The 14,377-nt window shown below is 37.0% G+C and overlaps 1 protein-coding gene across 11 annotated transcripts in view; it reads right to left on the reverse strand.

Annotated features, from left to right (window-relative positions):
- DENND4A (DENN domain containing 4A) overlaps positions 1-14,377 on the reverse strand; it is a 122,688-nt gene that overhangs the window by 37,578 nt on the left and 70,733 nt on the right. For all 11 annotated transcript variants that reach the window (XM_081513806.1, XM_081513801.1, XM_081513798.1 and 8 more), the window contains 3 exons: positions 12,364-12,582; positions 11,677-11,822; positions 71-204 (listed from right to left, as the gene is read on the reverse strand). In XM_081513806.1, the coding sequence (XP_081369932.1) occupies positions 71-204; positions 11,677-11,822; positions 12,364-12,582 (499 nt within the window). The remainder of the gene's footprint in view (positions 1-70; positions 205-11,676; positions 11,823-12,363; positions 12,583-14,377) is intronic.

Genomic DNA, 14,377 nt, shown 5'->3' on the forward strand with positions numbered 1-14,377 from the left:
TTAGAAAGCTACGTCACAGATGATGGATTGCTTCTCTCTTTCAATCTCAAACATTCTGCCTCTTGAATACCTGTACTGTAAAGGGGGTTCTTCACCATTGGGTAGATGGGGGATCTCAGGAGGTGTTACAAAAACAGTATGTTCACTTTTGAAAGATTCATCCAATTCTATAAGTCGCACTTCACCACTCTTGTCCATATCCACCTGAAGGAGTTAAAAAGATACATATTAAAAAGATACATTGACTAGACAAGTGTTCATCTATAAGGGAATGGTTAAATAAACCATTTACACAACTAGATACTAAGAGGCTATTTAAAAAAAGAATGAGCAAGTTCTCAATGTATTACTATAGAAAGTTCTCTGAGATAATTAAGTGAAAATAACTACATATTTAGTTTTTGCTTGTACTCACATAAAGAAATACTCAAAAATACTTTTTTAAGAAAGTAATTATCTATATGGCTAAGAGGAGATGAAGGGAATGTACTAGAATGGAAGAGGACCCAGATTTCCCAATATATTACCTTTTAATGTTGTTTTGCATTTTGAACAGTGAAAATTTACTCAAGAAATACAACCTTAAATGTTATTGTATTAACAAATAATAATATTTAAATGTGCATGCATGCATGCATATGTGTGTCTGTTGAGAATACTGGGTCTATCTTTGATTTTGACTAAGTAAAATAAATTTCCCTAAGTTCTTCCAGTATATGTAGAAGCACATTTGTGTTAAGTTCTAGTCACATCAATATTTAAAGCATTTTAGTTGTCTGTTACCTCTAGATACTCTATGGTATGGTAATATTTATAAAAATAAAAACTTCATAGATTCTAAACTTCCCAAAAGGAACTCATAAACTAAATAGCACAACATTCACATTAATTTAAACCAGATGTCATACATATGACAAAATAGAATGCACAGACCTTTATCAGGTTAGACAGAATTAATGTCACATAACAGGAATAAATGGAGAGTAAGCCTTATTAACAAGTTAAATCTTAAGGTAAGGATTTACAGAAGAGTAGACCAAAAGAGGACAGAAACAGCTTTGCTATTTTCCTAACCTTTAAAAAGAGGTGATACATTCAGAGTCTTCTTATCTAAATTGTTGATTATAATTTCACAGCATTACCTGCTGTAATCTCTAGTATTAAAGAATATTTTTATTTTTATTTTTTTTATTTATCTATTTTTTTACTTTACCATATTGTATTGGTTTTGCCATACATTGACATGAATCCGCCATGGGTGTACATGTGTTCCCCTTCCAGAACCCCCCTCCCTCTTCCCTCCCCATCCCATCCCTCTGGGTTATCCCGGTGCACCAGCCCCAAGCACGCTGTATCATGCATCAAACCTGGACTGGTGATTCGTTTCACATATGATACTTTACATGCTTCAATGCCATTCTCCCATATCATCCCGCCTTCACCCTCTCCCATAGAGTCCAAAATACTGTTCTATACATCTGTGTCTCTTTTGCTGTCTTGCATACAGGGTTTGCGAGATTTACTAAATTCCATATATATGTGTTAGTATACTGTATTGGTGTTTTCCTTTCTGGCTTACTTCACTCTGTATAATAGGCTCCAGTTTCATCCACCTCATTAGAACTGATTAGAATGTATTCTTTTTAATGGCTGAGGAATATTCCATTGTGTATATGTACTACAGCTTTTTTTTAATGTTATATTCATATAGTGAACCAGACAATAATTAAGGCATGTTTCAGAATTATAATTAATGACAGGAGAAAATGTTCACAAGACAATAATAAAAAACCACTAAATAATATATATGTGTATCTATATTCACATACCACACACACATGGAGTATGATTCTAACTTTTTTAAGAGTGTGCCTATATCTGTTATATAGATCTACTTGTGTGTGTGCACACTCTCCCACACACACACAGATGCACACACACAGTTATCAAAATGCTACCTCTGGGTCGTGTTATTACTGGCAATAATTTTCTTCTTTATATTGTTTTCCAATTAAAATAATGATATGTACTATTTTTACTTCTTTTATAAAAATTACAAAAGCAACAAATGTTCAGAATAAAAATGTAAACAAGGGAGACTATACTACTTTTAGGATAAGCACTTATTTCAATTCTGTCAAAGGATTTAAAAATTAATCAGTATATTATAAAAGAAGGTAGCTTTCTTCCTAGCCTTTCAAGACTTTTATACAGTGAAACAAACAATGATATAATAAATATAGTAAATTGGATAAGCACAAACCCAGCTAGTACTCAAAATTGATACAATCTTTTGTAGAAAGCAAGATATGTTTAAACACATCCACCTTATCATTTTTTTTCCCCTTGGGCTATACTGCATTGTGCCATGGATCAAACCTGTACCCTTGGCAGTAGGAGTATGGACTCCTAACCACTGGACTGCCAGGGAATTCCCTTCCTCCTTATTCTAAGAAAAAAACCTAATATTAGAAAAAGTTATCAGTATGAAAGATTTTTTTTTTCAGGACTGCAATAAGCTTCCCTGGTAGCTCAGATGGTAAATAATCCACCTGCAATGCAGGAGACCTGGGTTTGATCCCTGGGTCAGGAAGATCCCCTGGAAAGGGAACGGCAACCCATTCCAGTATTCTTGCCTGGAGAATTCCATGGACGGATCATGAGGTTGCAAAGAGTGGGACACGACCGAGCAACTAACACTTTCAGTTCTTGGGCTTCCCAGGTGATGCTAGTAGTAAAATACCTGCCTGCCAATGCAGGAGATGTAAGAGACATGGGTTTGATCCCTGGGTTGGGAAGATCCCCGGGAGGAGGAAATGACAACCCACTGCACTATTCTTGCCTGGAGAATCCCATGGACAAAGGAGCCTGGCGGGCTACAGTCCGTGGGGTCACAAAGAGTCAGACACAACTGAGGGAAGGAAACAGTTCCAGGAAAGCTGAAGTGCTTGCCAGAGGCCCCAGGGCTTTTGATGGCAGAGCCAGAACTGTGGCTGAGGACTCCCAGTTCCCAGGCCTCTTGATCCTGGCCTCTCTCACCAGATACGCATGTGGAACACTCAAATCTAAAATATGCCTGAGGGCTTCCTTGGTGGCTCAGTGGTAAGAATCCACCTGCCAACGCAGGAGATGTGAGTTCCGTCCCTGGTTCAGGAACATCCCACAAGCCTAGGAGCAGCTAAGCCCATGTGCCACAACTACTGTGCCTGTGCTCTAGAGCCCAGGAGCTGCAACTCCTGAACCCGCATGCTGCAACTACTGAAGCCCGCACACCTTAGAATCTGTGCTCCACAACAAGGGAAGCCACCACAATGAGAAGCCCATGCATCACAACTAGAGAGTAGACTCTGCTCGCTGCAACTAGAGAAAAGCCCATGTAGCAACGAAGACCCTGCACAGCCTTAAATAAAAAAAAAAAATCATTAAAAGAAAAAAAATGAAAAGAGTAAAGGTTATTCAGGCTTCTGGTTGGACAAGACAAATTAAACACAACTATTTACCTTCAATCCTTCCTGAAATCTTACTAAAACAAGAGTAAGGAGATTAAAAAACAATGAAGGCAAAATGAACTGGAGAGAAGTCAACAGCAGAGCTGAGTTCAAAACATTTTAGAAGCTGCACAGTAGCTTGATGAGACCTGTGAAAGCTGAAAACCATGTGTCTGGCACTGGGGAGGGGATAGGGAAGAAAAACCAAAAAGGCAGCCATTTTGCTCTACAGAGCACCAGAAAGGTCAGGAATGAAGAGCATGATGCCCCTGAAGACAGGAGGGCAAGTGGGGTTGAATCTGGAGAATTAGTTAAATGCCTGCATTTGAGAACTCCTAGACCCTTGCCCAACCCAGTACAGTTAGGCCATGACCTTTCCCCAACAGCAGAAAACTGGGTTGGATCTTTCTGAGTGAATCAGAGAAACCTTACATTTGAGGATGCCAGGCAGAGCTGGGGAAGATGAAGGAGATTAATACCATAAAACAGGTGAAATGAGTAAAAGCTTATATGTTACAACAAGTGGAAAATCTTAGCTACCTTCCCCATTCAGCTCTGAGAATACTTGTGGTCAGGCTTATGCATTCCAGGCTAAAGACTGGAGATATCTCTTGGGGAAACTACGTAGCCTGAAAGAATTACAGACACTGATCAAATATGGACTCTAATGAAATAGCTGAGTTCCTTTATGATCATCAATCTCATACCCAAGGAGCTCCAAGCCTCACCTTCTAGAAAGAGCTCCACTGAGTTCTCTGTGCCTCATACTTGGTAACAAATACCAACTAAAGATCACACACAAAAAACCAAAAACTTGAAAAAGAATAAAATAAATATTAAAAGGTTCTCAGAAGGAGAGACAATGAAAGGGGGAAAAAAACCTTCAAAATAACTAAAATGAATAAGCCTACATCCATGAAACAAGAAGATGCAATAACACATACACACATAAGAAAGGAGTATTCAGAGAATGAGAAGGAGCTTATGGCAATTATAAATATGATAATAGAGGTTAAAAGTATACTATAAAGGCTGAAAGATAAAATTGAAGAAATCTGGAAAGCGGAGATATGACAAAGAGACAGAAAATAAGATGAAAACAACAACCAAAAAAGAAAGAAAGAAAAAAGAAAATTAAGAAGATCAGGAGGACCAATACACAAACAATACATATTTTGGAAAAAGAGAACAAAGAAATTGGAGGAAAGTAAATCTAAAAAAGGAAAATAAACACAGGACTTCCCTGGTGGTTCAGTGGTTAAGAATCCGCTGTGCAATGCAGAGGACATGGGTTCGATCCCTGGTAGGGAACTAAGATCCCACATGCCTCAGAGCACCTAAGCCTGTACACCACAACTAGAGGGTCCATGTGCCACAACAAAAGATGTGGCATGAGGCAACGAAGATCCCGCATGCAGCAACCAAGACCTGATGCAACCAAGTAAATAAATAAATAAATCTTAAAAAATTATGAAAAAGAAAAATATGAAAGAAAATACCCCAGAATTTGAAGGCCATGAGTTATAGATTAAAAGGGCCTATATATGTCCAACTCAGAGATGAAAATCAAGGTTGACACCAGGCATATCCTTGTGATTTCAGAACATCAGGGATCTTAAATACTTCCAGAAAGAAAAAGAGATCAGGCACAAAAGATCAGAAATAAAGACAGTATACACTAGATGTTATTCTCAACAAATAACATCTGAGGCCAGAAGACAATGTAGTAATGACTTCAGATTTTACATCCAACCAGATTAGCAATCAAGTATTAAGAGAGAATAATGAAATTTGCAGACAGGCAGGGCATCAAAACATGTAACTCCCATGTAGTCTTTCTCACTAAACCACTGAAGCTGTGATTTACCATAACAAGGAAATAAACCAAGAAGGAAGTTACTGAAGCCAGAAAGCTGGGGATCCAAATCTGAAGAGAGGTCAATACAATTCCCAAGATGATGGTGAAGGAAAATCCTAAGATGATAGTCTAGAAAGCAGTTTGGACTGAAACACAATGATGGAAAGCTCCATCAAGAATTAAAAAAAAAAAACAACAACAAAAAACCTGATAAGACTACCTGACATGTTAGAAAAATTGAGATTTTAGATTTTTTTACCTTCATAGAAGAGCTTAGAGATGAATTAATAGTACATACAAAATTAGAAATATAGCAATTATTAACTTTAGGGAAAACAAAGTCCATACATAAAAGAAAATTTAATTACAATATATACATATGACCTATCTGTGATCGCATACAAACTGAAATTTGCAGACAGGCATATTGATAAAATATTAATTAAAATATCAACATTGAAAAACCACTTGACCAACTATGGGAGAATTTTGGTAATAGTAGTAGATATAACCTTAATGGATAATATATAAAACAGTAAGCAGCAATAACAAGACATTACTTGGAAATCTTAAAGTAAATGACTGATGAAATAGCTGAAAGAGAAACTGGTTGCGTCTGAGAACAGAAACTAGGGGTGCGAAAAAAATGGGACCTAAGCCTTGTAAAATCATTTGACTTTTTACATTATGCTATGTTTTAATGTGGTAAATAATAAAATATTACTTTTTAGACATTTGGCAGCAATATAAAAATGTTTATCAGATCTGGTTATGTAAAAACCTAGGAAGTATATTACAATTATGTTAAAAAAACATTGAAAGTAAATGCAAAATGGATATTAGGGCACTGAGCTTATGGAGTTTTCCCACCTTTTTATTTTCCACACTTCCTGTTACTTCATAAAACAACATTAGGAACATGTCAATAACTCAAAATCACTGGTGTCCCTAGAAGGATATATGTTCATCAGTTTAGATCAGTTCAGTTCAGTCGCTCAGTCGTGTCCGACTCTTTGAGACCCCATAGACTGCAACATGCCAGGCCTCCCTGTCCATCAGCAACTCCTGGTGTGTGCTCAAACTCATGTCCATTGAGTCGATGATGCCATTCAACCATCTCATCCTCTGTTGTCCCCTTCTCCTCCTGCCTTCAATCTTTCCCAGCATTAGGGTCTTTTCCAATGAGTCAGTTCTTCGCATCAGGTGGCCAAAGTATTGGAGTTTCAGCTTCAGCATCAGTACTTTCAATGAATATTCAGGACTGAATATTCAGTTTCCTGAAGGAAACTTTAGGATGGACTGGTTGGATCTCCTAGGGGTCCAAGGGACTCTCAAGAGTCTTCTCCAACACCACAGTTCAAAAGCATCAATTCTTTGGCACCTAGCTTTCTTTATAGTCCAACTCTCACATCCATACATGACTACTGGAAAAACCATAGCTTTGACTAGATGGACATTTGGCAGCAAAGTAATGTCTGCTTTTTAATATGCTGTCTAGGTTGGTAATAATTTTTCTTCCAAGGAGCATCTTTTAATTCCATGGCTGCAGTCACCATCTGCGGTGATTTTGAAACCCCCCAAAATAAACTCTCACTGTTTCCATTGTTTCTCCATCTATTTGCCATGAAGTGATGGGACCAGATGCCATGATCTTAGTTTTCTGAATGTTGAATTTTAAGCCAACTTTTTCACTTTCCTCTTTCACTTTCATCAAGAGGCTCTTTAGTTTTTCTTCACTTTCTGCCATAAGGGTGGTGTCATCTGTGTATCTGAGGTTATTGATATTTCTGTCAGCAATCTTGATTCCAGCTTGTGCTTCATCCAGCCTGGCATTTCACATGATGTACTCTGCATATAAGTTAAATAAACAGGGTGACAATATACAGCCTTGATGTACTCCTTTCCCGATTTGGAACCAGTCTGTTGTTCCATGTCCAGTTCTAACTGTTGCTTCCTGACCTGCATATAGGTTTCTCAGGAGGCATGTAAGGTCTCTTGAAGAATTTTCCATAGTCTGTTGTGATCCACACAGTCAAAGGTTTCGGCGTAGTCAATAAAGCAGAAGTCGATGTTTTTCTGAAACTCTCTTGCTTTTTTGATGATCCAGCGGATGTTGGCAATTTGATCTCTGGTTCCTCTGCCTTTTCTAAATCCAGCTTGAACATCTGGAAGTTCATGGTTCACGTACTGCTGAAGCCTGGCTTGGAGAATTTTGAGCATTACACTGCTAGCGTGTGAAATGAGTGCAATTGTGTGGTAGTTTGAACATTCTTTGGCATTGCCTTTCTTTGGGATTGGAATGAAAACTGACCTCTTCCAGTCCTGTCCATGGGCAACCCCAAAATGAAATAAGAAGCTCTATATGATATGCAAACATTTTTATGTAGATGAAAAGAGGTTAATGTAATTTTAACGGCAGCAGTGACACTGAAGTAGAAGAGATGAATCAGGATAAAAAAGTTACAACCAATACCAAAGGACATTGGAAAGGAAGCTGGAAACCAATCACTCTGGTTTTCATAATGGAATATTAAGAGAACTATTTGTCTGTGAGCATTAGGTGTTTTAAAAATTTTATTTATTTATTTATCAGCTTCTCCCTGTCAGACCTGTCCCTTTGTTTGCCTAGGAAAAAAACCTATGGACATGGACAGTTGCTCTAAGTGTTGTAAAGTCTACTAAAACATTAAAATTGTGCTCTGTAAATTCAGTACCTTGGGATAACTTCCCTTAGCTTGTCTACTAATAAAATCTCATTTCAACATTACAAAAACTACCATGTAATAAATGCTTCATTTATCAGTTGGGCATTTCTGTCTTTTGGAAAACACAGTGACATCTGTCTCTATTGAGAGAAAAAAGAAATCCAACACCCACGGCAGGATAAAATTAAAATAATTTTCATATTCTCGTCATGTTTTTTCACAAGATATTAATATGCTCAGAAAACACTGCAGAGGGATGCTTGGGAGACCAAGAAAAACCTTACCAGACTATTTGTTACAGAAAACTGCTTTCAGCTAAGCTCCATCCTATAGGAACAGAATGTAAGGATTTAAAATACAATCCCATGAAGAAAAAGAACACATGGCTTTCAAATTAGTCATAAATGAAACACAAATAATTCTCATATATTGTTTTTCTTAACCCACTCCAGCTTTTTTAAAGTTGATCAAATGTTTTTTGTTTGGATAGGCTAAGATCAAAAGAGGAATATGTCTAATTTTTGTTCAATCTTAGTCATGGATTGGCTGAAGCACTTAATGAACATCTAATATTATTTAGTTTTCACAGCCAGACTTCCAGAGGGGATCTGTTCACTTAAAAAATTAAGCTCACAGTCACTTAGCTAAGGAATAATCCCATATGAATGTCTATTTTAAAAGTATTAGTGATATTCAAAAACCATTTACACATTAAAAGCAATCACTGACTTTCTGCACTTAATGCACTGAAACTGTGGTATTAAAATATGAAAAATAGTAACAGCACTGTACAATTATTTACTATTTCAGAGAGTTCTGCTTAATACTAGGAATACAATTAACCTCTATTAAGGTATATTTTATGATATCACAAATAAAATCATTTCTAACTAAGAAAAAGATACACTTTGGATTTTTGACATTTTATTATTTTCTCTAATAAGAGTTCCTTGAATTATAATAAAGCAAATACAAGTAACTATGTTTTAGTGAGTAGATTTTCCAGTTTTGACTTTCTTAGTAATCATCAAAATTCTTGAGTATAATATGAATCCACTATATATACGTGATTTTTTTTGGATCTAGACTTTGAATAGGTAAAGAGCATTTTAGGAAAACAATCTGCCTAGACACAATAATTATACATTTAATTGGGTTGTTTCTTTTTTGAGACTTCTCAGAATTTATATTCTTTAAGTCAATCATGCCTCACACTGACTTCGATCAACTAAACAGTAAGTAACCTATTTTCAGAAAATCCTAGACAATACAGAAATTTTTGGTAATAAAATATCCTTCTTAGAACATGGTACCCTAAATATCTAGCAAAATTATAAATCCCGTATGTCTTATAATATTGTAAGTATTTTTTTAAACCATGTGATACCATTATATGAGTTTTTAGCTGAAACACAAACTTGTGAAAGCAAGATATACAAAATGAGCAAGAAGTAAAAGGGAACAATACAAGATTTTTCTCTTCTGCACAGTTAATTGGATTCTTCCAACTAATTCAGTGTTCCTATGTAGATTCATAAATTTATTGGCTAAAGCAGGCTATTAGCAAACCCTGTCACTAATTTGGTCCCTTATGATTCAGTCGACTTGGCACAAGGAACAATTGTTACCCAATTATTAATATATGCCATTGTTCACAAGGGAAGCTCAGCACCATAGAGGAAGCCAAACACTATACAGGAAAAACATTCAAAGTGCATGCTAGTCAGAAACATTTTTATTTACAAAACCAACAGAATTATTCCTATAGAAAAGGATTTAGAGAAATTATTCTTTAAAGCATACTTTTATTCACTGTACACCTTTTCTATTTATTTATTCTTTCTATTAATATTTAACTTTAAAAGCACCAGAAAAAGGCAAACTTAAAAACTTAAGTAAAATATTGAAAGTCACATTCTTAGTATAATGCTACAATGAAGACAAAACTATCAAGGAGCTATAACGTTACTTCTCAAAATAAACAGGATTTCAAGGCAGAACTCAACTTACAAAAAAGCAGGGTTCTAAAAGTCTGTCTTGTTTATATAGGTTATTCATACTACAAAAAATGAATTTCCCAAAAAAAACCAATATCCTTTTTGGGGTGATAGAAATGTTCTATGTTTTGGGGTCATGGTTACATGGAAATCTATATTTGCCAAAACTTACCAAACGGTACACTTCAAAGGTGCATTTATTGTTTATATATTTATTACAATAAATTTGGACTCTAAAAATTTGTCCTAAAAGGTGGTTAGAATTCCAATCCATCAAAAAGAAATTTAATACATATTTCTGGCACTATAGCCATGCACCATCTGAACTACAGATAGTCACCACATATATCAGTGTTTCTATGAGAAAATGAATTTTGAGTTCTAAGAAAATATTGGCATATATCTACCTTTTCCCTATTCTAAAGCATTTCAGAGTTTTGCTGATGGTTCAGCAGGTAAAGAATCCACCTGCAATGCAGGAGATGTGGGATTGATCCCTGGGTTGGGAAGATCACCTGGAGGAGGAAATGGCAACCCACTCCAGTATTCTTGCCTGAAAAATCCCATGGACAAAGGAGCCTGGAGGGCTACAGTCCATAGTGTCGCATGAATCGCACATGACTGAGCAACTAAGAAAGCAAAGCAAAGCATTTCAAGGACTAGGGTGGTTATTTCTGGGCATCTTAAGTTTGTCAACTCTCTATCAGCACCAGAAACAGTATTTTTCCACATCAATTACGCCTCACATGTTCTAATTTCCAGATCAAACTCTGATAACTCATTTGCTGGCACCACCCAACAGGAACACTTAGACTCTGCCTTGCTTAGACTATGACACTCTGTGCTGTCCTCATGTCTACATGGACCTATCCTGTTTAGGTTCTGACCCCTTGGATCAGAACCCCTTGGTTCTGATCCTGTTTAGGTTCTGTCCTCCAGCATGGACACTCTCTTCATCCTGCTTGTCCTCTGACCCCCCATGCTACCCTTGCATGGATGAATGCTCTCCTCACTGTCTTGGGCTCCAACACCATGCTCAGCTGCTTCTCCTTCACCCATTCAGATTCTGGTACCCCTCTCTGGGCCACTGTTCCCCAAGCTCCTCTCTATCCAGCACGAATACTCACTTTGCTCTACCTCACTAATGACAGTGGACTACAGGGGAAGGGAAGGTTTCACAGATGAATATAATAAAATTAATTCACTTAATTTATGCTACAAATGCACTCCCAAATTGTATAAATATTCAGGTGAAGTGTTATGTTCTATTCCTACTCTCAGTGTGTGACAATCCACTTCAGACCAAAAGGAGAGGTGAAAATTAAGGATGCTCAAGTTAGAGGTCCATAGACTTGGATAAAATCCCCTTAGTCTATAAATGGACAGGAAGGGTTACAGACATGGTTGCTAAAATAAAACTCATAATTTGGTAAAATCCTGCAAAGTTATAAGTTCCATAACATCTAGGAGGCCACCAAAACATTCATAATATAGGGTCAATGATTAAATGGAATTAATTAAAATTTTGTTAAAAGCCAGTTAAGTTATAAATAGAAACTGTAACTCAAGACATTTATAATAGTCACACAAAATAAGTTAGGGCACCGGAGACATACTATATGACTTACTTTATCTACACAATCATCAAAAAACGCCAGGCTTGCATCTTTATCACTGACGAAAGAACATTCCTCAATGAAGCGAATAAACATTTGTGTTTTGGTCATCATGTTATAGAATTTCTGATGGGACCGGTCCCGACTTCTTAAGAAAGCTGTTTAACATAAATTTGCAATGTTAGTATATATAATACATTCATAGGTTCAGAGAATTTTTGAGCTAGCAGGAACTAGATCAAACATGTCATCTATACCCTCCACACGCTACCGTTTTGCAGAAAAAGAAACAGACTCCTGAAGGAGACATGACCTGACAAAGATAACAATGGGAAAGGAACCTGAACCTATTCCTTTGAAAGGAATCTTTTAAATCCCCCAACCCAGGGGCTCCTATGCTTGCCCAACACTGCTTGGCTGCCCTGAAAGCTGAAAGCATCAATATCTTAACACACCTGTGACACAACAGAGTACAGTGGTACTTTTCAGTCTCTTCTGTATATTTTGCTACTGGGATTGTATTTAATGTGCCTGAGAAATAACTAATTCTATGGAAATGGATTACTAACTGAGTTGACAGACACATACTCCTGAAATAGACAAGTATATTTTAATAAGTATGAGCTACTAACCCAGAAAGCAATCATCACAAAGTTAAGCTCAATATCATGAAAGCTGTAGTACTATATAATCACTTACCTTGTAGAGCAAAAAGAGAAGCTGCATCTGTGGCTGTCTCAGATGGGGCTTGTGTTATTGGTCTTAAGTATGATCTATAACCTTTTAAAATAGAGGCCATGAAACACAAAAATGCCTCTTGGATTTCCAAATCTATCATGTGCAACCTCTTTCCAGAATTAAAGTCATAATCATTCATTGCTAAGTCCATAAGTCCATCATCTCTTGGTCTCTGCTGTACTGTGAAGAAATACAGTGTTAATGTTTTCTCCAAAACTGTCAAAACTAAGGTTCATAATAGTATCAATTATAAATCTGTTGCATGTGTGATTCAAGTCATTATGCTAAACTTATACAGTCCTGTATGTCAATTATATCTCAATAAATTTGAAAGAAAAATAATAAATGTGTTCAGTTTTCAAAAGAGCTCAAGCTACTTCAACCATTGTTTACATAACTCCTTAACACACAGCAAATCTTGAAATTGGTCTAAGGACAGTAGCAATGCTCAATGTTAATTTCCTGATTTTCATGGTTATTGCACACAGTAGTGAAGCAGGAGAATGTACTAGTTGGTAGGAAATATACATCCCATTTGGAGATAATGGGGACATCTATTCTCAAAAAATCCCACTCCAGTACTCTTGCCTGGAAAATCCCATGGACGGAGGAGCCTGGTAGGCTACAGTCCATGGGGTCGCTAAGAGTCGGACACGACAGAGCGACTTCACTTTCACTTTTCCTTTTCATGCACTGGAGAAGGAAATGGCAACCCACTCCAGTATTCTTGCCTGGAGAATCCCAGGGATGGTGGAGCCTGGTGGGCTGCCGTCTATGGGGTCGTACAGAGTCGGACACGACTGAAGCGACTTAGCAGCAGCAGCAGCAGCAGCATTCTCAAAAAGTCAAAGGAACAATGTTTGTGATTGCTTCAAAATGAAAAAAACTTTTTAAAATATGAGAAACAATATATCATCTTAGGAAGTTTTTGTGGCATTCTTATTGTCTAAGAAAGCAAAAAAGAATATGGGCACTGGAATAGAAGACCTAGGTTTTAATCTTAGCTTCATCCTTATTAACTGTATGATATCTGACAAGCTACCTCCCTCAAATTTATTATCTCCATATTTGTAAAAACAAAAGAATGCATGTGAAAGTGGTCTGAAGCTGTAACGTGATATATAATCCTGAATAATATCAGTCTTTTTTAAGCCTGTAATTTTAAGCTTTAGATTCTGCCCTTCAGTAGAGCTGGATGGACTATTTCACTTATTTTAATAATGCCTGAATATTGCCATAAAAGCTGCTGGACTTCTCAGCTATTCAAAAGAAGCACGTGAACTTTTAGAAAGCAGTTAAGTAAATAGCTTAAATAAAATTCCATACCTAATTTATTTGTTCCATAGGATACAATTTTTTTCTACTTTATGTCATTTTTTTCCATATCCCAATACTTTGAGCCACTTTTGAATTATCTACTTGTTGTAAGGTTTGCTTTGTAAACACTGTCTTTTCCTACGTCTACTTCCAACAATATTATAGGTACCCTTGAGCTCTTGAGGATGTAGGCCTTCTCCCATGTTTATATTTCACTTAATACATAAATGAGAACCTCAAATATCGCTACATCATTGCTGCTGCTACTGCTAAGTTGCTTCAGTCGTGTCCGACTCTGTGCGACCCCACAGACAGCAGCCCACCAGGCTCCCCCGTCCCTGGGATTCTCCAGGCAAGAACACTGGAGTGGGTTGCCATTTCCTTCTCCAATGAGTGAAAGTGAAAAGTGAAAGTGAAGTCGCTCAGTCGTGTCCGACTCTTAGCGACCCCATGGACTGCAGCCCACCAGGCTCCTCTGTCCATGGGATTCTCCAGGCAAGAGTACTGGAGTGGGGTGCCATTACTGATTACTTTTCATACAACAGCATCAAATTATGAACCCTGAATGGACTGTTGTTATAAAATAATAAGAAGCTTAGATAAATTGAAGGCTTAATTCCTTTTATCGGTAATTCTGGATCACTATCAAGATACTCTT

This window comes from Giraffa tippelskirchi, chromosome 7, assembly GCF_054371585.1.
Source record: "Giraffa tippelskirchi isolate mGirTip1 chromosome 7, T2T-mGirTip1v1.2.pri, whole genome shotgun sequence".
In the NCBI taxonomy this organism is placed as follows: domain Eukaryota; kingdom Metazoa; phylum Chordata; class Mammalia; order Artiodactyla; family Giraffidae; genus Giraffa; species Giraffa tippelskirchi.